This window comes from Phragmites australis, chromosome 18 (assembly GCF_958298935.1).
Source record: "Phragmites australis chromosome 18, lpPhrAust1.1, whole genome shotgun sequence".
Taxonomy (NCBI): Eukaryota; Viridiplantae; Streptophyta; class Magnoliopsida; order Poales; family Poaceae; genus Phragmites; species Phragmites australis.
In genome coordinates this window covers 23,471,179-23,496,108 of record NC_084938.1, presented here as the reverse complement: position 1 = coordinate 23,496,108, position 24,930 = coordinate 23,471,179, and the positions used below count along the sequence as shown (strand labels likewise).

Genomic DNA, 24,930 nt, shown 5'->3' with positions numbered 1-24,930 from the left:
GGGGTTTGCAGACAGATCAACTAACGCGTGCATGTGCATACGTTAGCCATATCCCTTATTTTTTTGAGAGACTTCAAAACAAAACGAATTGTATGCATTTCCACTTGAGATTTAGATCGACAATGTCTACGTTGAAACGGCTGGCATGTCGCTATGCAAGATTGCAAGTTCAACTTCGACGCATCTGTTCTTCTTAATGATATGGATGTGGAGATGTTGGTTCTACACCCGGATTGATTGCATGGGCCAAGTTATGGTCAGGACCAATTATCGGATAAGGCGATCGACCATTGGGGTCCATCTGGTTGGCCAAGTGCATCACGTGCTCGCCGATAGTGCCTGTCGTTATCGGCCACGAGCATGCATGGATGGCTCAGCTACGTCCTCTACACACTACTGAATTGGAGCGCCTTTTCTTATAGACCGAAGCTTGGAATTCACCTAAAACACGATCAAACCAACCTTCGTAAGTGGATTGGAAATTTGGAGTTTGGATTGCTTCAAATCAAACGCAATGCACAACTTCACTTGTACTGATCACTGAATTTTACATCGCACTATCATGACTTCGGCCGCTCAGCCCGTACTCCCTGATACCGTCGGCGCCGTCATTATTACGGTCCAAGCCTGTCCTCCACAATGGATTTGTGTGTCCCCGATCGGTACCGGACCATCCTCGCGCCGAACCTGATCAATGCGCGCCACGCACCGCACATTCCATGCATGCATGGAGATGGAACAGCAGGCTCGGTCGCCGAGGCTATCTTGGCGTGTCGTCAAAAGATGCTGCGGCGGCCGGTCGGTGTTTGGTCGCAGAGACCGAATCGATGGCTGCTTCGCGCCGCGCGCGAGCGCGCTTTTGGTCAGTTTTTGCACGCAATGCAACCTTCCCGGTACACTGACACACGCGCCGGCGCATACCAACATGGACGCATGGTGCTTGGCATTTTGGCAATAATCTTGCAGGAACCAATCTCCCCTGGTCTCTGTCAACAATAGGGCAAAAGAATCAAGCCGTCAGATGACAAAAGAAGGTAAGATCAAAGGGCGATGCTATTTTTAAGTTCCCTGAAATTAGGCATTGCTTTAATCCATCTATATTAGCCGAAGGTCCCGATTGGACGGCTAGAACATCAAGCTTCAAACTCCGGCCTCCCTTCTCTCTTCTGTGACATATCCTGCCTCACCCGCCTCCTCCTGGTGGTATCTCTGCCACTAGATCCAAGCCCACCGTCTACCGCAACGCTAGTATCTCCGTTTTGAAGCTCCCTTAACGTGACGTAGACCCATCCGGCGATCGTCCATCACCTATAGCCGAAAGCGCCCCCGCCACCAGATCCGGTCCTGACATTTCGGTGGCTCGGGACAAGATTAAAAATAGAGCCTCATTATTAAATATAAATCGTCCAGATCTAATTTTTTCAGTTTACTTTTAGATCGATATACACAGTATACATATACATATGTGATCTTTGGATTTTGGAGGCTCAGGGTGGTCGTACCGTGACCCCCCTCCGGACCGGCCCTGCCCGCCACCTCACCACTCCGCCCCCGCGTCTACCTCCTCCCCGGACAGACTTTTCTCTTCAGATAGCTCTTCTAAACCCGACGACGAAGGAAGCCCCTACCCCTGCCGACGGCTCCCCTTTTTCATCACCTGAGACCAAGCTCGTTTTCGTGCGTTCAAATATGTTTACACCTATAGTCTGAAATCTCCCGAAACGCTGAAAATTAGAAAGCGTGAAGATCAAAAGCATGGGCCCAGACGCAGTCTCGGTTCTTTTGCCCCGGATCTGGTGGCCAATCCTGTCCCGCCTGTCCATCCTCCCCTTGCTTATATCTCGCCGAACGGCTCAAAAAATCTTCTTCCAGCTGCCGTGCTGCCATGCGCGTGTCATGGACATGGAAAGGCCCCGAGGACCCATCCTTCCATTATTACCACGGTGCAGCCACCAACCAGCTGCCTGCTACTCTTAACCCCTCGAGCTAGCTGCTGCCAAGCAAAGCCTCTCGCGGTCGTGTGTTTACCGCGGCGGTATGGACAGGGAGTGGCTTTACGGAAGCTGCCGGGATGACAGGGTCGTCCAAGGTTTCCCGCGGCCGCCGCCGCAGCGGGAGTCCTTCTCTGACGAGGTGAGCAGCCGCGACGGCGACGAGGAGATGAACGATGGCAGTGGCCCGCCGGCGGAGGCTTCTGGGGGAGGTGACGGGTTGAGCGTCGAGACGGGGAAGCGGAGGCGGGGGCGGCCACTGGGGTCCAAGAACAAGCCGAAGCCACCGCCGGTGGTGACGCGGGACGTGGAGCCCGCGACGGCGTTGCGGCCGCACGTGCTCGAGATCCCCGCCGGCGGGGACGTCGCGCGCGCGCTGGCCGGCTTCGCGCGCCGACGCGGCCTCGGGATCTGCGTGCTCTCCGGGACGGGCGCCGTCGCCGACGTGTCGCTCCGCCACCCCTCCCCTACCACCACAGCAGAAGGCCGCGCCGCGGTCATCTTCCGCGGTCAGTACGATATCCTCTCCATATCGGCCACGTTCCTTCCGCCTTCCATGTCCGCGGCGGTGCCCCGCGCCGTCAGGGACCTCTCGATATCGCTCGCCGGCCCGCACGGCCAGATCGTCGGAGGCGCCGTGGCAGGGCCGCTCATCGCCGCGACCACCGTCATGGTCCTGGCGGCCGCGTTCACCGACCTTACCTTCCAGCGCCTCCCCCTGGAGGACGACGCGTCAGTATCTGTCTCCGGCAGCGGCGAAGGCGACGAACACCGTGGGCACAAGCCGGAGCCGCAGGAGGCGACCCGGCTGCAGCCACACAGTATGGACATGGCGTCGGCGTCTCAGCCGGTGCCCTCAAATGCGCACCAGCGCCAAGATGCGTGGGCGCCGGCGGCGACCACACAACGCCCACGGCCGTCGTATCAGTAGCTCCGAACCTTCGACGAAAATGCTTTTCCTGACATCAAATGTATTCTTGCATGGTTAATGGCGATCGCCGACCGGTCCTTCATAACTAGATGGGTATCTTTTTTTGAGGGGATCTTAACTATCTAACTGTGCCTGCTACAACTATTTTAGGGTTAATAAACATTTGCTACACTGATGCTTTAGCTAGTTGTTAGGGTTCAACATTTATGCTTTTGCCATATGAAGTGACATATGACATATCTGATGCCAATGATGAGATCATAACAAGCAAATATCTGTGCCATTTTCTAATTTCGGTTGCTTGGGCATTAATGCTATTTTTTTTTTTACAAATTTGCTAAATGTCATAAGTTTGCATAAGAGATCCAAACCCACGTTGCAAAAGGACAGAATAAAAGGATAGTTTCTGGTGTTTGAGCTAATCAATGAATTTGTCAGCCATGAAACTGGCACTGGATATATTTTTTTATCAATTCGCTCGCACCATAAAGGGTTGTGGGCCAGTAAAATTCTTACCTGAGGGCTTTTTCGATTAGAGTTCAGAAGGAAGCGTTGTAGATTCTTCATTGAGTAATTTTTTACCTTACAGTTAAGTGATACACTTCATCAAGACTCTGCTAGCACCCGAATAATGTAGGATACCTTCCACTAGGGTGACCATTCTACCTTCGCAGACAATTTTTTTTTTTGAGTTAGCACCATTCTTGAACATTACTCGATCCCAAAGATAACCTCTGATAAGTTACTTCCATGAATCTTCGTACTCAAGCGATTTTATCGCATATGAAGAGTCAGACAATTCCTTGAGCGTTTTTCTTTTATTTGAGTCAGCGGCTTCTTCATCGTTTAAGGCCATTTGGGACACATATAGCTTTGAAAGTTTTTTTCCAAGAAAACCTCAAAGGCAAGAGAAATTGAGATGAAGCCAATCGAGTTAACATATCAGCCTGAGTATTGTCCTTTCTCGAGACACATTGCACCTCCAGTTCAAAGAAAAATCTCTTAACTTTCTCACCTCCGCAAGATATGCGGCCATATATAGTCGGGTCGGAACATTTGTATTCTTTTTTGACATGATTCGCGACAAGCTATGAATTGCCTTTCACAAATAGTCATCGATTTCCGAGCGAAGTTGCTTTTCAGAGACTAGTAAACAATTCTTCATATTCTGATACATTATTCGTTGTAGTGAAATTTATTTAGAGGGCATACCGCAAAGTTTCCTTTGTCGGCGAAGTTAATAGAGTTCCAGCCCCCAAGCCTTGAAGTGTAAGCAGACTATTGAAATGCATGGTACAAAATTCTAGGACCTTTGACTTCTGCTTCCTTTCTAGCTCGAGCCACACGCTAGACCAAGAAGTCGATTAGTGCTTGGGATTTAATGATTGTTTGGGGAACAAAACAAATTTTGAACTCTTCAAGTTCTACAACCCACTTTGAGATTCTCCTGACTGCATCACAATTACGCAAAACATCTCCTAACAGGAAAGTAGAAGGAATAGTAATCTTATGCTCTTGAAAGCAATGACTGTGGTTATGAGAAGTCATAAGGATGTCATAGAGCAATTTTTGTACTTATGAATAACGTACCTTTTCCCCATGTAGTACCTCACTCATGTAGTATACCGGCCTTTGTTCCTTCTCGCACATCTCCCCCTTCTCTCTCTCCCCACCATGAGTACTACACTGATAACTCATGGTGTAGTTGTCACATATAACATCAACTCTTCTCCTAGTTTCAGCGTGGTTAGAAAAAGGATCCACTAAAATGTACCTCTTTTGAATTTGGAATGCCGAGAAAAACAAAATCTCTGCTGATTTTCTAACGTTTGGGTCTTAGGTCTTGTTTGTTTTTTTATTCTGATAATGGATTCTAGCCCTAAAAGCAACAACAAAAATAAACGGTCACAATATAAAAGTCGATTCTCACAATCCACACGTCAAGTTGTACTACAAAATATCACAATCCACAATCTGGTGGGAAGAAACTTCCACAAATTCTACAGACTGGATTGGATTGTCACAATATAAAGATTTGTGGTCTGAGCGTGTCCTACTTTCTAGCACCGCTCTCCGTCGCTATCGGGTTAGAGTTCACTTGAGCCACACCAGATCTTACAAGGTGGAGGGGGCTACGGTGGCGCCACTAACTGCAAGACTGGAAGAGGGCGACTAATGGTAGAAGGCATCTCCATAGGTGGGTGAACTCGTAGGGCGTAGATGCACATGCACACTAATGCATGTGGGAGAAAACTAAGCAACCCACTGTCCTATTACTCAAACAAATAACCGCGTCTCACATTTTCACTGGACTAGATCTAGCTTCAGAATCCCACCAGAAATCATTAGACGTGTGACATAAAGAGACACTCCATGTAGACGATGCAGATAGCACCCATATTTCCAGCGTGAAAACAGAAGTGCTGGCAGTCTCTTTGCCTTCATGGAGGCAGACCGGGAAGAGTAGAGACGATGGCACGAAGATACGACATGGGGGTGGTGCGCACATGCAAGGTCAGGCGGTGTCGCACGCGGGTAAGCGAGCGCCGAAGCAAGATGAAGCTGCGGCACCACCCAACTTACGAAAACCCAATGATCGACTAGATGGATCTCACGATGTCGATAACTCAATACTGATGCACTCGCACTTTATTGCTGTAGTTCACGGGACTTTGCATCGCACTTTCTCTGCTTTTTCTCGAAGGAATGCTCTGCTATGCTCCCTCACTTCCTCTTCTAGCATGATCGACTATCTCTACTTCGGCCCCATATCTCTTCTGCTAGCTGCATAAGACTCCAGTGCTGACCCACATGTGATAGATCCTTGCACAAAAGATCCTCTTTAGTCTTTAACAACACCTCATGGGCCTTTGACTTGGCATACAACCCTTACAAGTCAAGGCCGCTTGGATCATAGCCTGGGAATGGGATATGAATGCTCTCATAGCATGCATGATGGTGGGGAGGAAAAGCAGGTGCTACCCGTGACTTCTGAACTTAATCCTCAACAAAATATTATAAGTAAACCTGGTTCTCCTCAGGTTGTTCAGAAATCTTCCTCTTCTCATATGAGTAGAGATTGGGGTGGTAATTTTGATGTGGGGGTTGTTTTAGTTGCAGATCTTTTGATCATCTGGCAATATAATACACTAAGGTTGTTAGATGTGTTCGGTGTGGTCGTGAAGGGCATAGGTCTCAACTTTGTCTAGAGCGTCAGACATGGGAGTTCATTGCACCCATGTGCGGAACACAAATTGCTGAACAAGCTTTTTTTTTCTTTATTGAGAATGTGCCTAATGTTTTTGCTGTGAAAGAGCACGCTAGCCTTGCTATGATCACTTTTGTTAAAGGTTCAATGACGGCTCAGCAAACTGAGCAATAATTCCAAGACATTTTTAGTAGTTCATGGAGATGTCATGCTAAAAAATGGTCAAAAACTCAGTATAGTATGCACTTTCCTAATGCTAAGAAGATATAAGAGTGGTCTCATTTTATTTCTATAAGTATGAGAAGGACTAAGGCTAAAATTATTGTTTCTAATTGGAATCCTGCTGTGGGGGCTAAAGGAGTCTTGCAAGTTGCTTGGTTTCATGTTAGGAGAATTTCACATGAGAGTAGGTCTAAGCCAGTACTTGCCTATGTGGGTTCTCTTGTTGGTATCACTCTGGAAATAGATAAGTCTAGTATGTACAAGTAGGAAAATGTGAGGCTAAAAATTGGGTGTTGAGATGTGAAAAAGATTTTTGCCGTAGCTAAAGGATGTCTGGCTATGCCAGATGGCTATTTTTTCTATGATTTCTTGTTTGAAAGAGAAATTCCTTTGAAAGAGAAATTTCTTTAGATGAGTCACCTCAAGTTGAGTTCCCTCTGATAATGATAAAGTAAAACATGCATCTAGGTCTGATCTTAGTGAGAGGACTTCTAAGAAGATCAAAATTGATGTTGGTAAGAAAGAAATGCATACTTCTATCTTTACCAGTGGGGGGGGGGGGGAACCTACCTCAAGAGTGCTTCCTCTTTGAGGTTCGTGCACAATCATCCTCAGTTTGCTCCTCCTAAGACCCAGAGCTTTGGACAGATCCGTCTGAATATGGCTCAAACTGTTGGAAATTTGTCAGCTGAACCTTATGGCAGTCATAGTTTGATTCCTCTTCCTAAGAGTATTGGGAGTGATAAAGTGAGTAGAAACATAAATCTAAGAAGATAAATGCTTTGTATGATCTTGAAGTTAGTGGTGAGGATGATGATGATGATCTTCTATCTAATGAGGTTCAAGAAGATGATGAGATGCTAGAAGGAGATCCTAAAATTCAAAGTGCTCATCCTGTGAATACGGTTAGATGTGAGGAGTTAGACAATGCCTTTAATGCTCCTAATATGCTAGGAGATCTCATCAAGCATGTTAATGAAGAACCTAAGGAGGTGATTCAATTTGAAGAAGAAGCTATTCTTGTAACAAAAGATACTTAAGATGTCAAATTGGATATGAAAGATCTTGACAAGACTCAAGAACTACTTATTCCAAAGAAAGGGCCTATGATGCCAACAAGGGATAGCACTAGATGTGCTCACTTGGTGGGGCATAACATTGTAGATCTGTCTGTGAAGAGGGCCAAGAAGAGGAATTTTGAAGGTACCCCTTTACCCCCTCCTCATACTATTCATGGTAAGAATTATTTTCACATCCTTTCTTGTTTTGATATTGTTTAAAAAGCTTACAAAATGGGTGTGCTTCTTGATTCTATTGATTATGAAGTGATAAATCTTATTAAAAATCTTGAAGATGCTAGGTGTGCCTTAGTGGATAAAACTAAGCCTAATTTGTGCTAAGAAATTCTTAATGAAATCTTTGATGGTAACATATCCCTCAATTAATTGGTTGGCATGATAATGACCCTATTTTTGACCCTGAGGATTTTGTTATTGTTAGTTCTAAAAGAAAGATGAGTAAGAAGGGCACTATTAAAATCCTTTCTATTCTATTAAGAGTGAACTTCTAAGATCAGAGTCTAATAAAAAAAACCTTGCAGAGGCATGTGAGGGAAGATACCAAAAAAACCCTAAAAAGTATAACTGATTGGATGTTTTTGGAATTGCAGAGGCTTAGGAAACAAAGGCATGAGTGTTTGCATTAGAGAGCTCATTTCCTCTAATCATCTTGAATTTATATGTTTACATGAGATCATTAAGTCTAGGATTTCTCAGACTGATCTTAGAAATATTGACCCATACTTAAAATTTTCTTGGGAATAGATTCCTTCCTATAGAAAATCTAGTGGTTTGTTAAGTGGTATCGATACTGATTGTTTGATATACTTGCTGTTAAAAAGGGTAAGTTTTTGTTACAATGTGACCTTTGGGAAGAACAGTTCAAATGCAAATGGAATTTGGTAAATGTGTATGGTGTTGCTCAAGATGAGCAGAAGCTTGATTTTCTCACTGAGCTTGCACTTTTTTGTGCTCAAGCTATGTGTCCTATAATGATTGGTGGTGATTTCAATATTATTAAATATTCACATGAGAAAAAAGGAACCAAATACTATTTCTACTTTCTCTCATCTTTTTAACTCCATCATTCAAGTGAATGACCTCAAAGAGTTACATATGTAAGGGGGGATTTTTTACATGGTCTAACAATAGAGATGTCCCCACCTTTGGAAAGCTTGTAGGGTTATTATCAATAATGAAATGAAAAGTTTGTATCCTTTGATTTATGTGCATTAAATTCCCAGACACATATCTGATCATAATATCATCATGATCTCTATCTCTGTCTCAAAAACCAATATAACCAAATTGTTCAAGTTTGAATTGGCTTGGTTAGAGGTGTATTCTTTTCAGAAAGAGGTTGAAAAAAATATGGAATGAAAATGTTGATGGCAATAGCATTGATATTGGGATAGCAAAAATGAAAAAATTAAGAGCCCATCTTAAAGGATCGGGTGACCATTTGGCTGATCAAATCAAGAAGAAGAAGGCTCTTCTAAGAGTAGAGTTGGCTGATATTGAGAAAATGGAAGAGCAATTCCTTTTAGACTTGAATACAACAAAAAGAAAAGTTGAGATTATAACTGAGTTGCAAAAAATATATAACGATGAAGAGCTTTACTAGTTTAAAAGAACTCATGCTAACTGGTTACTTAGGATTTGTAGAGATAAAGAACTGATGTAGCATGCTACTAGTTACTATAAAGAGTTGTTTGGTCCAGCTCCTAGGAATATTATTCCTATTAATCCTTCTTTATGGAATGAACAGAAAAATTTAAATATTGATGATAATCTGGTTCTGGATGAACTTTTCTCTGAGGAAGAAATTAAAAATGCCTTCTTTCAGATGAAAGAGAATAAAGCTTCTGGGCTTGATAGCTTTCCTATTGAATTTTTCCAAAATTACTGGGATTTGATTAAAGATGATCTTGTGAGTATGTTCCAAGATTTTTACTTGGGCTCTCTTGATGTGAGCATACTCAATTATGGGGTTATAATACTATTACCAAAAATTTATGGGGCTGATAAAGTTCAACAATTTTGGCCAATATGTTTATTGAATTGTACTTACAAGTTGATTACAAAGGTTTTGATCTTAAGAATTGAACCTTTTGTGGATAAACTCATTAACAAGGGTCAAAATGCTTTTATAAAAAATAGAAACATTATGGATGGAGTAATGACTCTGCATGAGATCATGCATGAAACAAAAATAAATAATGACATTGGGATTCTACTCAAACTTTATTTTGAGAAAGCTTATGACAAAGTTAATTGGGATTTTTTATTCTATTGTCTCAGTATAAGGGGTTTTAGTCCTAAATGGCTATCCTGGACATATACTATTGTGAGTAATGATACCTTGAGTGTTAAAATGAATAATCAAATGGGACCTTACTTTAGAAGCTACAAAGGTGTTAGACAGAGAGATCATCTATCTACTTTCCTGTTTAACCTAGCTACTGATTATTTGGCCAAAATGATACATGCTGATCAGAGATTTGATAGTGTAATTGAGTTGATCCCTCACCTTGTTGATGGAGGTGTTGTTGTGTTTCAATATGCTGATGACACTACTTTGTGTCTTCAACATGATACCAGTAGAGCTAATAATCTCAAGATTTTGTTGTACTTATATGAGCTCATGTCTGGGTTGAAAATTAACTTTCAGAAAAGTGAAGTGCTTGTTATTGGTGGGGATTTTAACATTTTGAATAATTATGCTGATCTTTTCCATTGCCATATAAGATGCTATCCTATTAGGTATTTGGGCGTGCATGTTAGCCCTAATAGGCTACATATTACATATTGGATTAAAGTGGAGGAAAAGATTTATAAAAAGCTAGATGTCTAGAAAGGTGAACTTTTGTCCATAGGAGGAAGGATTATTCTGATAAATGCTAGTCTGTCAAATGTCTCAACCTATCATATGTCAATGTATATTCTATCCCTAAAACTGTTATGGATAATATCGATAAGGCTAGAAGAAGGGTTTTCTGGCAAGGACATGGAACCAAAAAGAAATATTATCATGTTAAGTGGAGTACTATATATAAAACAAAGAAAAAAAGAGTGTTGGGCATTAGGAATCTCTCTGAAATGAATATTGCATTTCTGTGTAAGTGGTGGTGGAAACTGGATAACGAAGAAGATATGTGACAATAGATTGTGAAGAGAAAATACCTTCAATCTAATATCCTTACTGGCAATGGCGGAGCTCTTTGTCTGGCAAGACCCATGCCAACAACTAAGCGCCTAAACTATCCAAACCAGGTCATATACCAATATGTAACAAAAATAAAGCAAAAATGTACAATTTTATATAGTACTTCAACTTCATACTTATACGGAACAATGAACTACATAAAAACGTGCAATGATACAAAAGTATTTACCTAATTAATGAGTAATTCGTTCATCTGAGCCTCTCATGTCTTCATCAGCAATAGCATATGAAAGATAGCCTACAATTACAAGTTGCATTTGTAAAAAAATAAGGATGTAAAATTACAATTAATTATTGAACAAAAATTAGTAATCAAGAATACAACATACCACTAGCACTTACTAGAGGTAATCGAGGTAGCTGTTTTATATAACTCTTCGGTTCTTGAAAATGGTATAAAATATGTTTATCTTTAATGCTTGCAAAAGTACATCGCTCAATATAGCAAACCATCATATAATTCAACCACTCATTCGATATCTTATTCCAAAATTGTAGAGAATATATACTGAATAAAGTCAAGATTAACCAACCCAAATTGAATTATAAGCAGAAAGTAAAAGAATTCAAGAAATCGAGGCCGTGTTTTCTAAAGGACCAAAAGAGGCATTCTGTGGTAGCAAACCCCCAAATAATAAGCTTCCTTTCTCTATTATACCAAATCTTCTATATATCCAGCCATGAAATAAATCTAATATAAAATACTAAGGGTTTCTCTGCACTTATGATGATATTATAAATACACAGCAAACCAGAACAATACCACTGCAAACTGAGATGCACAAATTGAACTATCTGCTTGACAAAGTTTCACAGAACTAAGTTGTATAAAGTGCTAAGTAAAAATCTAGTAAACATTTTTCCTAAATACCACCCAAATCTGTCCACAAGTCCAAGGAATCACTTTTCTCACTGTAAAGGAGGGAGGAACATTCGAACTTTGTGCCCACAAATGTGCAGATCTTCTTCAAGCCACCCAAGTAACTTCTATGTTCAGTTACAACATCTGAAACATCTAAAGGGAAAGTAATTTCTCTTGCAAAAAAACCAAAAAGCACAACTGTTAGAATCTAGACCGTATGAGTCCATTGCTACAGATCCAAACACATGAGAGAGAGAGAGAGAGAGAGAGAGAGAGAGAGAGAGAGAGAGAGAACCAAATTCACTTGTTTCAATGCTTCAGTAGGGGTGGTGTAGCACCTTCTTGTAGCCATCAAGGATCGCACAAAAGCTTAGGCGATGGACTGGATAGGAAGAGGTACTGGAGGATGACCTAGGTTTAGGGAGGACATCAGCGATTGGAATGTGGAGGCAGGGACAAGGGCTCACCGGCATGCTGCCTGCACTCTATGACCTGCGGCTTGCATAGTGCGCAATGCGTTGTGTGCCCTGCAGCTTCCGTGCACGCCCTGCTGCTGCAGCCTCCATGCGCGCCTGGCTAGATGACGACATCCACCATGGCTAGGGTTTAGCAGTACGAGACTGCGAGCGAGTTGGGGATCGAGAGAGATGGAGTGAGCAAGAGATGGAGGCCGTCAGGCTTAGCCGCTTAGGCAGAGACACGCACAAATCAATTGCCAAGAGAGCCGGAGGGAAGTTGAGCCTTAACACTAGCCGCCTGGGCCTAGGTCGTGGGCTAAGTGAAGCTTGGGCCAATCAATAGAATAGTAGCTTGGATCTGAGAAAAGTATGGAAGTTGTACTCGGTTTTTTGGGCCATGACCTGGGCCGCGACCCTAGTTGCCCAGGCCCAAAATCCGCCCCTGCTTGCTGGAGTGAAACATAAACAAGGTGATTCTTCTTGTTAGTATGATCTCCTCAAAGTTAGATGGTTCTACCTCTAAGGAAGGAGGGCTAAAGTGCAGGATGGTAGAAATACCATGTTATAGGAAGATGCTTGGATTGTTCCAAAGCCTCTGTGTGATCTTTTCCATATTCTATATAGGATTTGTAATGATTCTAACATTCTTGTTAATACTGCATACCACAAAAATTGCGGTTGTCTAAGGATATGTAGTCTTAGCGGGATTTTATTAGAAATTTGATTGCTCCAGTTCATTTAAGTGAGGCTGATGATGTAATATGCTGGGTTTTTTTAAAAAAAAATGGTGGTATTTTTTTGGTTAAATATATGTATAGATGATTAGTGAGAGGTTTTCCTAACATATCTTATAAACATATTTGGAAAATCAAGTTGCCTTTGAAAATTAAAGTCTTTCTATGACTCTTAGAGTAAAATACGCTGCTTACTAAGGATAATATGTAAAGAAAAAATGGGTTGGGGATGGAACTTGTTACTTTTGCACACAACATGAGTCTGATGTACATTTGTTCTTCCTATGTCCTGTTGCTAAAGTAGTATGGGGTTTTGTTGCTCTATTCATTAGAGCAGACTCTATTTCTAATTCTGTTAATCAACTTTTAGCTGGATTAACACTTTCATTCCTCAAAAAAGAAGTTTCATGTGATTGGATTGGCCGTAGTTTACTGGGCTATTTGGAAAACGCGAAACCATGCTTGCTTTGATACGAAGTTAATACGTGATCCAAGTGAAATTATCTTTCATCCTTGTTATTTTTTGAATATTTGGGTATATTTGTTGAAGGGTATGAGCAAGGATGAATTGATGCAAAGGGGCTCAAGGTTTGCTGCACACGATGATGAATGTTCTTGCCAACCAATAGCAGTCCTCGTCCAGAGCTTTTCTAAGTAATCAAGTGATTATCTCAGAAGATCAGCCAGAAGATGAAGACCAGCATCCAGCTGAAGAAACCAATGAGGCTCAGTGATCTCTATTAAAAAACATTCTACTTATGTGGTAGTAGTTTTGGTATTTGTCTGATAGTCTCCCGTGACTTTAGTTTGGTTTGGTTTGCTCGGCCTATGTATGTGTGTGGGTCGTATACTTGTTGAACCTATGTTCTCCTTTCTCTATCTTTTTTGGTTGGATATAAGATGCTTAAATGATGGTTTGGTTACTCAGTAATGGAAATAGGTATTCCCGTATTCCAAAAAGATAATATAACACAACCCAAGGAAAATTGATTTTTTTAATTTTTATTTTTCAAATTTAACAATTTTAGATGGACTTTTGAAAAAAATTGTGCAATTTTTTCAAACGGCCATCTAAAATTACTAAATTTGAAAAAAAATATTAACATAAAAAAATTCGGGAAAGTTTTCCGTGAGGCCCGTAAAACCTAAAGCCTATTCTTCACGGCCCATTCGAAACCCACAAAATACTCCCTGCCCACAGGAGCACCCACCAGGCGAGAGAAGGCATCAACGTCTACCAATTCCTCGTTCGGTCGGAGCGCGGCGGCGGCGGCGTCGAGGGAGCCGGGGAAGATGAGCGGGAACGGCGCGAAGAAGGTGGCGGATGTGGCCGTCAAGGCCGGCAAGGCGATCAACTGGGATGGCATGGCCAAGATGCTCGTCTCCGAGGAGGCGCGCAAGGAGTTCGCCACCCTCCGCCGCACCTTCGAGGACGTCAACCACCAGCTCCAGACCAAGTTCTCGCAGGTATCCCGATCCCGCCCGACACCCGTCTCGTTCCCGGTGCCGATCTGACCTAGGGTTTCGAGATCTGGCACCTCGCGTCCACGGCGCCTTATCCTCCTGCCTGATCGGATCCATTTGAGTATTTGGCGTAGGGATTTTATCGTGCGATAGTGGCGGAACCAATCCAATTTGTTGGGAAATTTTGTAATGCGTGTGCGTTTTAATACCTTTTTTGTGAGGCCAAGTGATCTCTTGTAATTAGGTTAGATTTATAATTATGTTGGGAAACTGGGATAGCTCGCAGATAGGTGTTGCACCACCGATCGAACCAGCAGGAGAATGGGAATCTGAGGAAAGATCAGAGGTAGGATAGCAAAGCACGAGAGAGTCTAGACAGCATTCGAAGTTCAGGGAATTCAGTATTGTCTCTCTTCTTACCCCTTCCTCACGCTCCTCTCGCACTCACGACGCGGGACGCAGCCCATCACTCGACACCAAACACGACGCAGCCTGCTATCAGACGGCCCACTCATTAGCTGGGTAGCGGGTACTGGGCTGATGCACACGGGTTCCGATCGAGCGCAGTCGTGACCTGCCTGGCTCCACCATCTCCTCTGTAGTCGTCTTCTTCCTCTGGGTAGCTGTGTCAGCCGGGACGGTGACAATAGGGCATAGGCTGTTATTTGATGAGATTGAGTGGCCGCTTTGCTACATTGTCACCTCGTGGTCATTGTTGGTTTTGTTTTACAATGGTAAGTAATGGACACAGGAACTGGTAGAGGCATTACATTTTTTACTTAGATAAGTCAAACTTCAACACTATATTCAAGCCCTTCATGGCTTAGGCTCAGAGTAACTTTCTGTTGTTCTGAAAAGATTTCGTTTTGTTGCTGATAGAAAACACAAGGGGCGTTACATTTGAAGAATTGGTTTCAGAGTATTTATCTATTGTCAATATCGACAGAAAAGATCAAAGTATAGGGCATTTTTGTTTCGCATGCAACCCAAGTACTGTCTTGGTTGGCAGCAAGCTTGGAAATGAGATTGTTATGGGTTGGATTGAATGGCCCTTCCTGTCATATTGGATGCTTGTCTTCATGTTCCTTTGCTACTTTCATCTTGAAAATGCCTGGAAGTACTAAGGGAGACGAGACATGCATTCTCCCTTGAACTTGCAATCTTGTGCTGTTACCTGGCTATATTATGTGTTCTCTGAAGTTCTGTATTTGTTTTGTTGTTGCAGGAACCCCAACCTATTGATTGGGAGTACTACAGAAAGGGAATTGGATCTAAAGTAGTGGATATGTACAGAGAGGCTTATGAAAGTAAGCATCCTTATATTGCGAACCTAATTTTCATTTCTAGAAATCTGGCGGGAGTTTTTTTTTTTGGGCAACATTGAGGATGTTTTCAATTATTTCTCTTGCTCTGTTGATTATCTGGTCTGGACTGTGGACACTTTTCTGGTTTATTGATTTGTCAAGCTTCTACTTATTGGACAAGGACACTTACTCATGATATCCCATATAGACTTTTGAAGCTCACAAATCAATCCTGAAATGTGTTACCGATGTCAGGTCCTTCTGTGATTAATAATATGAATGATTCCACTGGTTATAAATTATACTTTACTAGAACGATAGTCACATTGTGGGTCTGAACCATCTGTCTTAGCATGTTTTTGGCTACAAGTTATGGTCCTGTCAGGCTATGTATTTGTAGTGGATCTTGCTCTATTAAAATATATTGCAGTGTGCAGTAAACCTCAGTTTTGTTGCAACTGATACCACAAAGTAAGCCTATTGAAATATTTCTCAGGGTAATCGTTGGTTCTACGGATATTCTTGTGGTTCTAAATAATCATGTTCTGTCGTTTTACTTGCTGAGATAATAAACTTGAAATAAATGCAGGCATCGAGATCCCCAAGTATGTCGACACCGTGACTCCCCAGTTCAAGCCAAAGTTTGATGCTCTGGTGAGTAGCTATTGCTCTCACTCTGCTTCGTCTTTCTAAGTTTATTGTCTGTTGAGAAACTTTTATTCTGTTTATGTTTTGTGCCTTGAGTTGTACTGCCAATATTCCCATTTTATTACAAGAGTGCATTCATTCTTCTGTACTTTGTCATTACCCCTAATAGAATAACATGTACTTTCTATTCCTTTCTTTTTCGTACGCTATAGATTGTTGAACTGAAGGAGGCAGAGCAAGCATCTCTAAAGGAGTCAGAGAGGATAGAGAAGGAGATTGCTGAAATGAAGGAAATGAAGGTGAGGACGTTCTTCAATGGGACTAGTATAAGTCCATTTATCTGAATTGAGTGCACTTGTATTCACTTTTAAGAGTGCATGCCATTCGCATCAACATCTTGTTTGTGTGCGCAGAAAAAGATCAGCACAATGACAGCGGATGAGTACTTCGAGAAGCACCCTGAACTCAAGCAGAAGTTCGACGATGAAATCCGTAACGACTACTGGGGATATTGAAGAGCATAACAGAACTCTTATTTGGCCATTTCCCTGCTGTGAAGAACCAATAATTTTTCTGTGCCCTGACATGTATAGGGGAAATCCGCTATCTCAAATTTGGTAGTTTCTGGAACATGTGGACGGGGCTTGTTGATGTTCCAACAGAACCGACTGTGTCAAGCTTCTTGAGATTCAAACCAAACACACTTTGTTTGACCTTGTCACAATCTTGAGGATTGTCGGTTTTGTCTTACGAAGATTATGTTTTGTTCTTAGCTCCTTTTCACTTGAATAAGAGGGTTTCTGCAGACTTGTCCTTCCACGGACCTTCTGTGATTTGTTGGTCTTTACTCTACTTGCAATGTTGTTTGGTGCAAGTTTACCTAATGCTTGTCCAATGCTTGGTTGCAACTGCATTTTATTGATTCCGGTGTAATCTTGGACATCATCAGCACTGAACAGCTTTCACTACGTAATTTGAAATCGATCACCATTGTAGTATGTTTATGAATGCAAATATTATGCAAGTATTTTTCAAGGTAAATCTATATCTTATTTTTTAAAGAATATTTATGTATCGGGACGCTATTCTACACCTAATTATTGTACATCAGGGAACTACTGACCTATATAGCCAGGTGTAGAATAGCTTATGTGTAAAATAGCACATGTAATATATATATATATTAATTATATCCATAGGTTGAATTTTAGCATCCGGTCTGTAGATATATCGAGAAAGCGCACACAATATCAAAGATTGACCCCACCTGCCATTGAGAAGGAAACAGCAAGCGCAGCGAGCAACTCCGGCCGCTACACGGAACCCGTGCGCGCGCCAACGGTTTCCGCCAAGCCACGCGCCCCGCGACATGGCGGCCGTGCGCGCCGCTCCACGCCTCCGCTCCCTCCCTCTCCTGCTTCCAGGGCCAGACGCCGCCGCCGCAGTCCGCCGTAGTCTCTCCTGCGCAAGCGCCTCCCCGGCTCCCAGCCCCGCGCTAGCGCGCACGATATCGTCTGCGTCCGCGTCCTCATCCTCGACTCCCTCCCCGTACACGGCGCTCGTGGGTCGCGTGAGCTGCGAACGTGAGATCAAGCGCAGCAAGTTCATCGCCGTAGCCGCCCCCGTCCCCGACGAGCGCGCCGCCATGGCCTTCCTCGACGAGGTGCGCCTTCCTCCCCCACACCGTTTACCTTCTAATGAGGCCCTAAATCCTCATCTCTAGCTGCGCCTGCTGTAATCGCGGCGCGCCCTTGCTTTGCCCCGGCTGGTCATCAAATCCGGAAACGCGGAATCCATGTGCGAACACAAGCAAATGCTGCACGGGAAGCTTAGTGATTTGTGTGCTCTGTTGGCATAATCCACTTGATCAATACTCCTAGCAAACTTATCCATGATAAAGGGTACTAGAAGCATTTGTGTGCTCTGTTGGCTTGATCCACTTGATTTTGTGTTTGTAGTTCTATCTCAACTGTTCATGTTTGTGCGTGGTAACGGTGAGTTGACCTTGCGTGCATGTGTGTTTAGCTGGGAGAGCAATTCCGTTACAACGATGACGGCGAACCTTCTAGCACAGCTGGGAAGCCAATATACTCTGCCATCATTTCCTCCGGCATTGATATGGTCATGGTGGTTGTTATTAGGTATCATTTTCTCAAGTGTTTCACTTCATTTATATTTTATTTAGTCATGATCAAACCAATTAGTCTTAGTGACGAGTGACGGGTATGATTGATAAAGTGTACATTCCACCACACATTTTGACAGGATACACTTCTCATATGATTATCGCTTTACCTTATTTTTTGTTTTAAACTACACGAACAGATATTTTGGAGGCATAAAATTGGGAACCGGTGGGCTGGTGAGAGCTTATGGTGGGGTTGCTTCTGAATGCCTTAAAGATGCTCCTACTTGTCTTGTGAAACCAAAGGTGATCAAAGTTTAATTCTTTAGCATATGCCTTTTCTTGTTTCTTGCAATAATGTTAGATATAGTCTTTACATGATGTGTATTTACATGTCAGGCTCGTGTGAGTATGGAGGTACCCTTTGATCTGTTGGGTACAGTCTATCATCGGGTGATTATTAGTTATTAATCAGCTTGCTTTTAGGAAAATAGAGTACAAGTAGTAAAATTGAGTTTGCCAATAGTTTTGGTATCCTTGATTAAAGCATAGTATATACTGAACTGTTGTTATAAGCACGCCACAGTGCATTTATGGTGTGTCAGATTACTGATGCTAACTAGAAATTATGTTTAAAAATCTAGGTTAGTTTACTAATTTTCATGTGTGACTCTTACGTATGTGCAACGACATTGAGAATAGGCAATGCAGCTATCTGTTGATCTATCATACAATGTGTAGATTTTGCAGTACCCGCATAACGAGTGACCTGATTCCAGATACTTGTTGTACATCTTGCAGCAAGATAGAAGGTTTCCTAAGACCAGTAGATTTGGTTAAATATGAAAAATGTTTCTATTTTGTTGGATAAATTTAAACAATCGTTACTGTTATATCTTTTTTTTTCTTAAAAATTGTTGTGCTGATGTTATTATTTGGTACATTATTTTGGGACCCTGGTAAGTAATCTGCACTTCAACTTTTCCAAAATGATAGTTGAATAGTTGAAGCACTGTCTCTAAATTATAAACTCCAAACCAGTTAGTCGCAGTCACCGCCCATTCCTGCCAGCTAGTTGTTTTTTTAATTCATCCCCTGTGCTGACTTCTGACAAAGTTTCTACCATCGGTTAGTCGGGAACTGGTGAGGCAGTTCCACCATGCCAGCCACTGTATGGGAAACTACTAGTGAACTTTCAGCTGGATAATATTAGAATGTTTAGATGACTTTATTTTGTCTCTTTGGTCATATTCTTTTATTCAGAAATATTTGCTGTTTGTGTTTGAACCATGATACAGAACAGCTTAATAGGGTAGTGTCCTCATGTTGGCCCAATATACATCTGATCAGAGTTAAACTCATTGTGTAAAACAACTGAGTGGAGTTATTTGTATATTGACATAATGAGGATCAATTATGACACCAAACTGACGTCCTAACTCCTAATTATATGAAGTAGTTTAGTATTTACTTTGCTAATGCTAATGGGACTGGGATGCTTGAGGTATCAAAGGTTCTGAAAGTTGATACTGCACAGTTGCTGCTATCATCTTGAATTGGATGGATCTATGCCCCATTGTTGGTGGTACCAATTACCGGGTTGTGAATTAAAAGCTGATTGAAAATTGAATGGCTCTCAATTTATTTTCCAACAAAGCTTAGTGAACCCATGTTATGTGCTCTTAACTCCAACTTGCAAGTGCTAATTTCAAGTCCCCTGAACTAGCTGCTTTTCAAAAAAATCCCAGTTAGCACTGGTTACTGCTGCTTGCTGAATGCTGACATTAGAAGCTATGTTTTTCCATGTTTTCTAACATGGTTATGCCTTGCTGCTTTTCTTGTGTTATTTGTACTTTCAGAAGCATATGTATGACTTGAGTTAAATCTTCAAACAGCTGCATCATTTCCAAGCTGAAGATATTAAACAGGACTATGACACTGGCAAAAATGGTACAGTTATGGTCATGTTCAAAGTGGAATATGAAAACATTGATAATCTTGGAAATGCAGTGAATTCAGCTTGCAGCAGGAAAATAGAACTAGTTCTATAAACAGCAGGCAAGGGACAAGGATGATTGTTTAGTTGCAATGTTTAAGTCGCAACTGGTATAGCTTCAGTTGTTGAGTGTAAGTATTGATACAGTCAAATCATATGTACTTGCAAGTCTTTAGTTCTTCATTTCCTCCTGCTTTGATATTGTTTTCCCGGGCTATTTGTTCTCCTCTTTGGCTTATTTTTCACCTAGCATGTAGGCACCGGAAATATTCAGCATCTTATTTGAGCTAACTATTACGTTGTATTGAACTGCCCCCATTGTTACCTGGACACGGACATAGGTGTCGGAATCCGACTCTGATTTGGGTGTTTGATTTGGCAAAGAAAATTTGGACAAGCGAATTACAACTCGGAATTGGACACGGGTGTCGGAATCCGACTCGGATTCAGGGTGTCCGATTCGGCAAAAAAAAAAAAAAAAAAATGGACACGGTTGTCCAGGTAACACTTTGCCCCAGTGTAAAATGTACGGTCCTGCTATCTTTTGACTTTCACAATGATAATAGATTCATGACTTTTGTGATTAATTGTCATCGAATTGGTTATTCATTTGCTTCAGTGTGTCACCATGATGGGATATCTTTTCTTTTTGTTTTCTATTGCCACGTTCTAGGAGTATTTTCACGGTAATTAAGATTTTTCTGTGTTAGATTCATGTTCTGATGCTTCGAAGGTTTGCTCAATAGTTCATATGTAAGCCACTTGAATACAAGATACCAAGAAACATACCTTTATGTCCTGTATGCTTGTCATGTATCATGCTGTCATTTCTGTCACATATGAGAAATGCCTTATAGCACTATAGGAAGTTTATCTTGTTCAGTAATGTATAAAACCCAAGTAATACTTTATTAACAGAACACAAGATGGTACAATCGACTGGCTGCATTCACGATCACACAACATGCTAGCCAGTATCACCCAAATAGCAAAACAGACATGGTAAACTCACTGACAATGACCATATACGACGAATCAAATTCCTGACTAACAGTAGTAAATTGAAGTCTCCTGCTACCATGAACTTCAAGGGCTGGCGGTCTGTGGTGGTGGGGCCATGAATGGAATGGGTGGCATCTGGAACCCAGGAATGGTAGGGATTGTTGTTGGGATCGTGGTTGGAATAGATGGCACAGTAGTGGGGATTGAGGGCATTGGTGGCAGGGTAACCGGCACTGCAGGGATAGTTGGTACGGTGGCGGGAATCCCAGGATTTGGTAGAGATGGGATTGTGCCAGCGGCTGCTGGTGGCAGGGCGACCTTCGGGATAGGAATGGATGGAATTGGTGGAACTGTCAACTTTGGGACCGCTGGAATGGAAGGCATCGGAGGCAGTGTTGTTGGAACTGCTGGTATGGAAGGCATCGGAGGCAGTGTGGTTGGAACTGCTGGTATGGAAGGCTGAGCCGGTGCCGCCTCTGGGGCAGCTGCTGTGTCCAGAAGATGGCGAGCTGCGAAGCTGCCATTGAAGGCTGTCAAGGTTAGGAGCAGGACAAGAAGACGGCAACCAGGTCCACGACCAGCCATGGTAAGTGACTGTATAGCTGTTGCCTGGGAAGCTATTAGAATTGTTGTGCTAATTGATGATACCTGTGAAGCTAAGACCTGATGCTGGGACTATTTATAGCAGTATGCGACCAGGTGAACAAGAGCAATGGTATCATTTATCATTGGTGGTTGACCTGTGCTCTGGCTTCTGAACTCGCATGGCCTCTGGTTGTTTACCGGCCAATGTGCTTTGGGAGTGTAGTTCAGGGAGTTAGGAAGTTCTTGCTCGATTGTTGAACTGATGGACGGTTGAGTTGTTGGATTTGTTGCTCTGGACTTTTGACAAGCCCAGCTTGTACACGATGTGAAGTAGTGGATGCCATCCAGATATTCAAAATTCAACACATTGAATTGCGAGAAATTCCATTGATATGAGAAATGTTCTAGTCAATGATGTTTACTTTGAAATGATCTATATTTTGAATCTTGAGGAAGCCTTATCCACATTTAACATCAATAATTGGGAAATTGGATGGCAACAGAGACATGCAATCTCACCGTTCTATCTTCCGTGTAAGACGCGAGGCTGAGCATGAGCAGATGCAAGGTATGCGGAGCCTAAGTGCTGTTGTTTGGGAAATGCTCTAGTACCACTATTCGAGTGTAACTCCGTTAACAACTGTGTGTTTGATTCATCAGATTCATTAATGAGCCATAATTCAAGTGCTCTCAACCATCTGATCTTAATTTGTTCGTGAGATGTAAGAAAATAGTTGTACGTATAGCAGTGTCGACTTGAACGTGTTACAAGCCCACTACTCTCTGGCTAACTTAGTTATCGTTTAGGACATGGATATCCTCTTTTGCATACTTGAACATTATTTTTTCTTATATATATCAATAAGGATAAATAAAAAATCTAATGATATTGAAGTACTTTTTGAGAGAATAGGCAAAGAGGTTGAGGAGATGTGACTACAAGATATGTGACTTTTCCCGAGAGCTAAGTTGGCCGACAATCCCTCTCCCCACCACCTTCGTCTCATTTTTTTGCTTCTTTATCACATCCTCACCCCCACCTTGCCAACCTTCGTTGTCTTTGATGACTTCCCACTGTTAGATCAGCCATTGCCTTTCACCCCATGTTAAACGTTGAGGTATGATGTTATGCTCCAGCACCGTCCAACTAGTGGTCATCCGTCTCATGGTCATCCTACCCCTGCATTCGACACCAACATGCCATTGCGACCTCCCCTCTAATCCGGGGGATTAGAGAGGGCCTCGCTGGAGCTCGAAGCCACCAACCCTGAACCCTAAATTCTCACCTGAGATCTCTAGTGAGATTTAGGATTAAAAAAGGTTAGACACTGCTACAAAATCTTAAAAACTAGCACCTCTAACCCTATAAAATCCAACTTGCATAGCTTGGCATGTCTAAGCCCTCTAACCCTACAATGCCCTAATGCACCACCCTGTTTCCAAACTCCATTATCGCCACAGTATACGGTGTACCGGACAAGTCTGCATGACCATAATACCGACTACTCATTACAAGACTTAACCCGGAGAACGGACATGTAAAATAAGGCCCACACGAAAGAGTTGAAGATACTAGCTAGTACGATCGAATGCATCGACACGGCGTTGTTCCCTTCGTTTTGCGCCTAGCTGGAACGCCGTTCACTGCACCTTGCCGATCTGCGCCGTGAAGCGCGGCCGCTTGTATCCCTCCGCGGCGACGAGTTGTTCCTCCCGGTTGAGCAGCACGGTGTGTAGCGCCGCGCGCAGCGTGGACAGCACCACCGCCCTGCCATTGCCAGTGGCCGCCTCGTCGTCGTCGCAGACGTCCAGCTCCAGGACCCTGCGGGTCCTCCCGCCGACGGTGGCGATCTCCGCGCGGACGGGGCGAGCGCTGACGGACCGCACGGCGCGGCCCAGGTCGGACATGAGCCCCGGGCTGTCGGCGCAGCACACCCACGCCCTGACGCGCCGCGGCCACCGGTGGTCGTCTGCCCGTGCGCCGACTGCGCCGTAGCAGTTATCGGGCCGCCAGTAGTCGTCCTCCTCGACGCCCACTTCGTCGCCCTCCCCGGGGACGACGCCGATGCCGACGCCCTCCATCGCGTCGCTCGCCTTCCCCCGCAGCTCCCGCACGTGCCGCACCACCTCGCCCAGCAACGCCGCCTTGTCCATCTGCACGCACGTCAGCCACGCATCCCATCACTCGCATGCCAAGCGCTTCGGTTTCTCTCTCTTTAGTAACGCACGAAACGCACCCGGGAGGCGGAGGGGACAAGGGTGCGGAGCGTGGCGAGGTGGGCGTTGATCCGCTGCCGCCGCTTGCGCTCGGCCTCGCTGTGGCTCCGGGCCGGCCCCTTCCGCGAAGCCGCCGGCGCCGAGCACTCCCCCTCCCTGTCCGTCACCACCATCTCTCCGCCGCCTCACCGCTCGTTAACCCAGAAGAGAACGCACAGCACGGGTACCGTATAAAGATCGTAGCCCTAGGCGACCGGAAGTGGGAGTGGAAGCGTCGCGGGTCGGGGGTTTAAAAAGGGGGAAGGAGATCGAGCAGGCGGGAAACCCTAGGGGACGAGCACGACATGCTGGAGCGGTGACTGTGCAGTGCTCGGGCCGCGCGCCGACACGCGGTGCGCTCCCTGTTTGCTCGGGTTGGCTGGCGTCAGCGCGGGCGCGGCAACGACGGCTGTTTTGGCGCCTGGTGCGCGGCCGGGCCTGCCGGGGCGGTGGAGCCGTGGAAACGGGCTTTCGGGCGAGGGTTTTGACGCTTTTTCACGTCGGCCGACCGGGAGCGGGAACGGGAACGGCGGGCAGGGAGGGCGTCACGTCGCGCCGGGGGGACATGGGAGGGACACGGCGCCTGCGTGGATCGCTGCGTTGCTTTGCGTCAGGGCGTGGCAGCCTTTGGGATTGGGATAGGTTCAGAATTCCTGCTGGTCGCTGGGTGCTGAGGCTGCTTTTCCACGGACCCATTGGAAGTTGGAACGTTACTTGTCGGCCGATCAGTGAAAAGCCGTCGGCAGCCACAACGGTGTTGTGCCACAGCTTTACTATTCTTTACTTCACTCTCTCATCGAAATTACAGTCCGCGTTGGTAAGCAGACTTTGTTCGGAATACGAGGGTTCCGTTTCATTTC

General features: G+C 43.9%; 5 protein-coding genes across 7 annotated transcripts; 3 read left to right on the top strand and 2 right to left on the bottom strand.

Moving 5' to 3' along the window:
• The first annotated feature begins 1,832 nt into the window (after nucleotides 1-1,832).
• Nucleotides 1,833-3,403, top strand: LOC133899263 (AT-hook motif nuclear-localized protein 17-like). Its single transcript, XM_062340241.1, has one exon. It carries the CDS (start codon nucleotides 2,038-2,040, stop codon nucleotides 2,920-2,922), a length of 885 nt encoding a protein of 294 aa, XP_062196225.1. The 5' UTR covers nucleotides 1,833-2,037; the 3' UTR covers nucleotides 2,923-3,403.
• Nucleotides 3,404-13,877: 10,474 nt separating this feature from the next.
• On the top strand, nucleotides 13,878-16,925 carry LOC133899229 (ATP synthase subunit d, mitochondrial-like). Its single transcript, XM_062340204.1, has 5 exons — nucleotides 13,878-14,157; nucleotides 15,380-15,461; nucleotides 16,048-16,112; nucleotides 16,319-16,405; nucleotides 16,520-16,925. Exons 1-5 carry the CDS (start codon nucleotides 13,984-13,986, stop codon nucleotides 16,619-16,621), a joined length of 510 nt encoding a protein of 169 aa, XP_062196188.1. The 5' UTR covers nucleotides 13,878-13,983; the 3' UTR covers nucleotides 16,622-16,925.
• A 449-nt stretch (nucleotides 16,926-17,374) lies between these two features.
• Nucleotides 17,375-20,444, top strand: LOC133899504 (uncharacterized). 3 transcript variants are annotated; one of them, XM_062340491.1, is made up of 4 exons: nucleotides 17,375-17,769; nucleotides 18,132-18,247; nucleotides 18,432-18,537; nucleotides 20,127-20,444. In XM_062340491.1, exons 1-4 carry the CDS (start codon nucleotides 17,476-17,478, stop codon nucleotides 20,280-20,282), a joined length of 672 nt encoding a protein of 223 aa, XP_062196475.1. In that variant the 5' UTR covers nucleotides 17,375-17,475; the 3' UTR covers nucleotides 20,283-20,444. The 3 variants fall into 3 exon arrangements, with proteins under 3 accessions (XP_062196475.1, XP_062196477.1, XP_062196476.1); XM_062340493.1 differs by having other exon boundaries at nucleotides 20,091-20,220; XM_062340492.1 differs by lacking the exon at nucleotides 20,127-20,444 and adding an exon at nucleotides 18,631-20,084.
• A 671-nt stretch (nucleotides 20,445-21,115) lies between these two features.
• LOC133899506 (vegetative cell wall protein gp1-like) lies at nucleotides 21,116-21,896 on the bottom strand. Its single transcript, XM_062340494.1, has one exon. The coding sequence runs from the start codon at nucleotides 21,812-21,814 to the stop codon at nucleotides 21,314-21,316; it is 501 nt and encodes a 166-aa protein (XP_062196478.1). The 5' UTR covers nucleotides 21,815-21,896; the 3' UTR covers nucleotides 21,116-21,313.
• Nucleotides 21,897-23,351: 1,455 nt separating this feature from the next.
• Nucleotides 23,352-24,275, bottom strand: LOC133899729 (transcription factor AIG1-like). Its single transcript, XM_062340777.1, has 2 exons — nucleotides 24,052-24,275; nucleotides 23,352-23,968 (listed from the first exon to the last, which is right to left on the bottom strand). The coding sequence occupies exons 1-2, from the start codon at nucleotides 24,202-24,204 to the stop codon at nucleotides 23,456-23,458; spliced, it is 666 nt and encodes a 221-aa protein (XP_062196761.1). The 5' UTR covers nucleotides 24,205-24,275; the 3' UTR covers nucleotides 23,352-23,455.
• Between the last annotated feature and the right edge of the window lie 655 nt (nucleotides 24,276-24,930).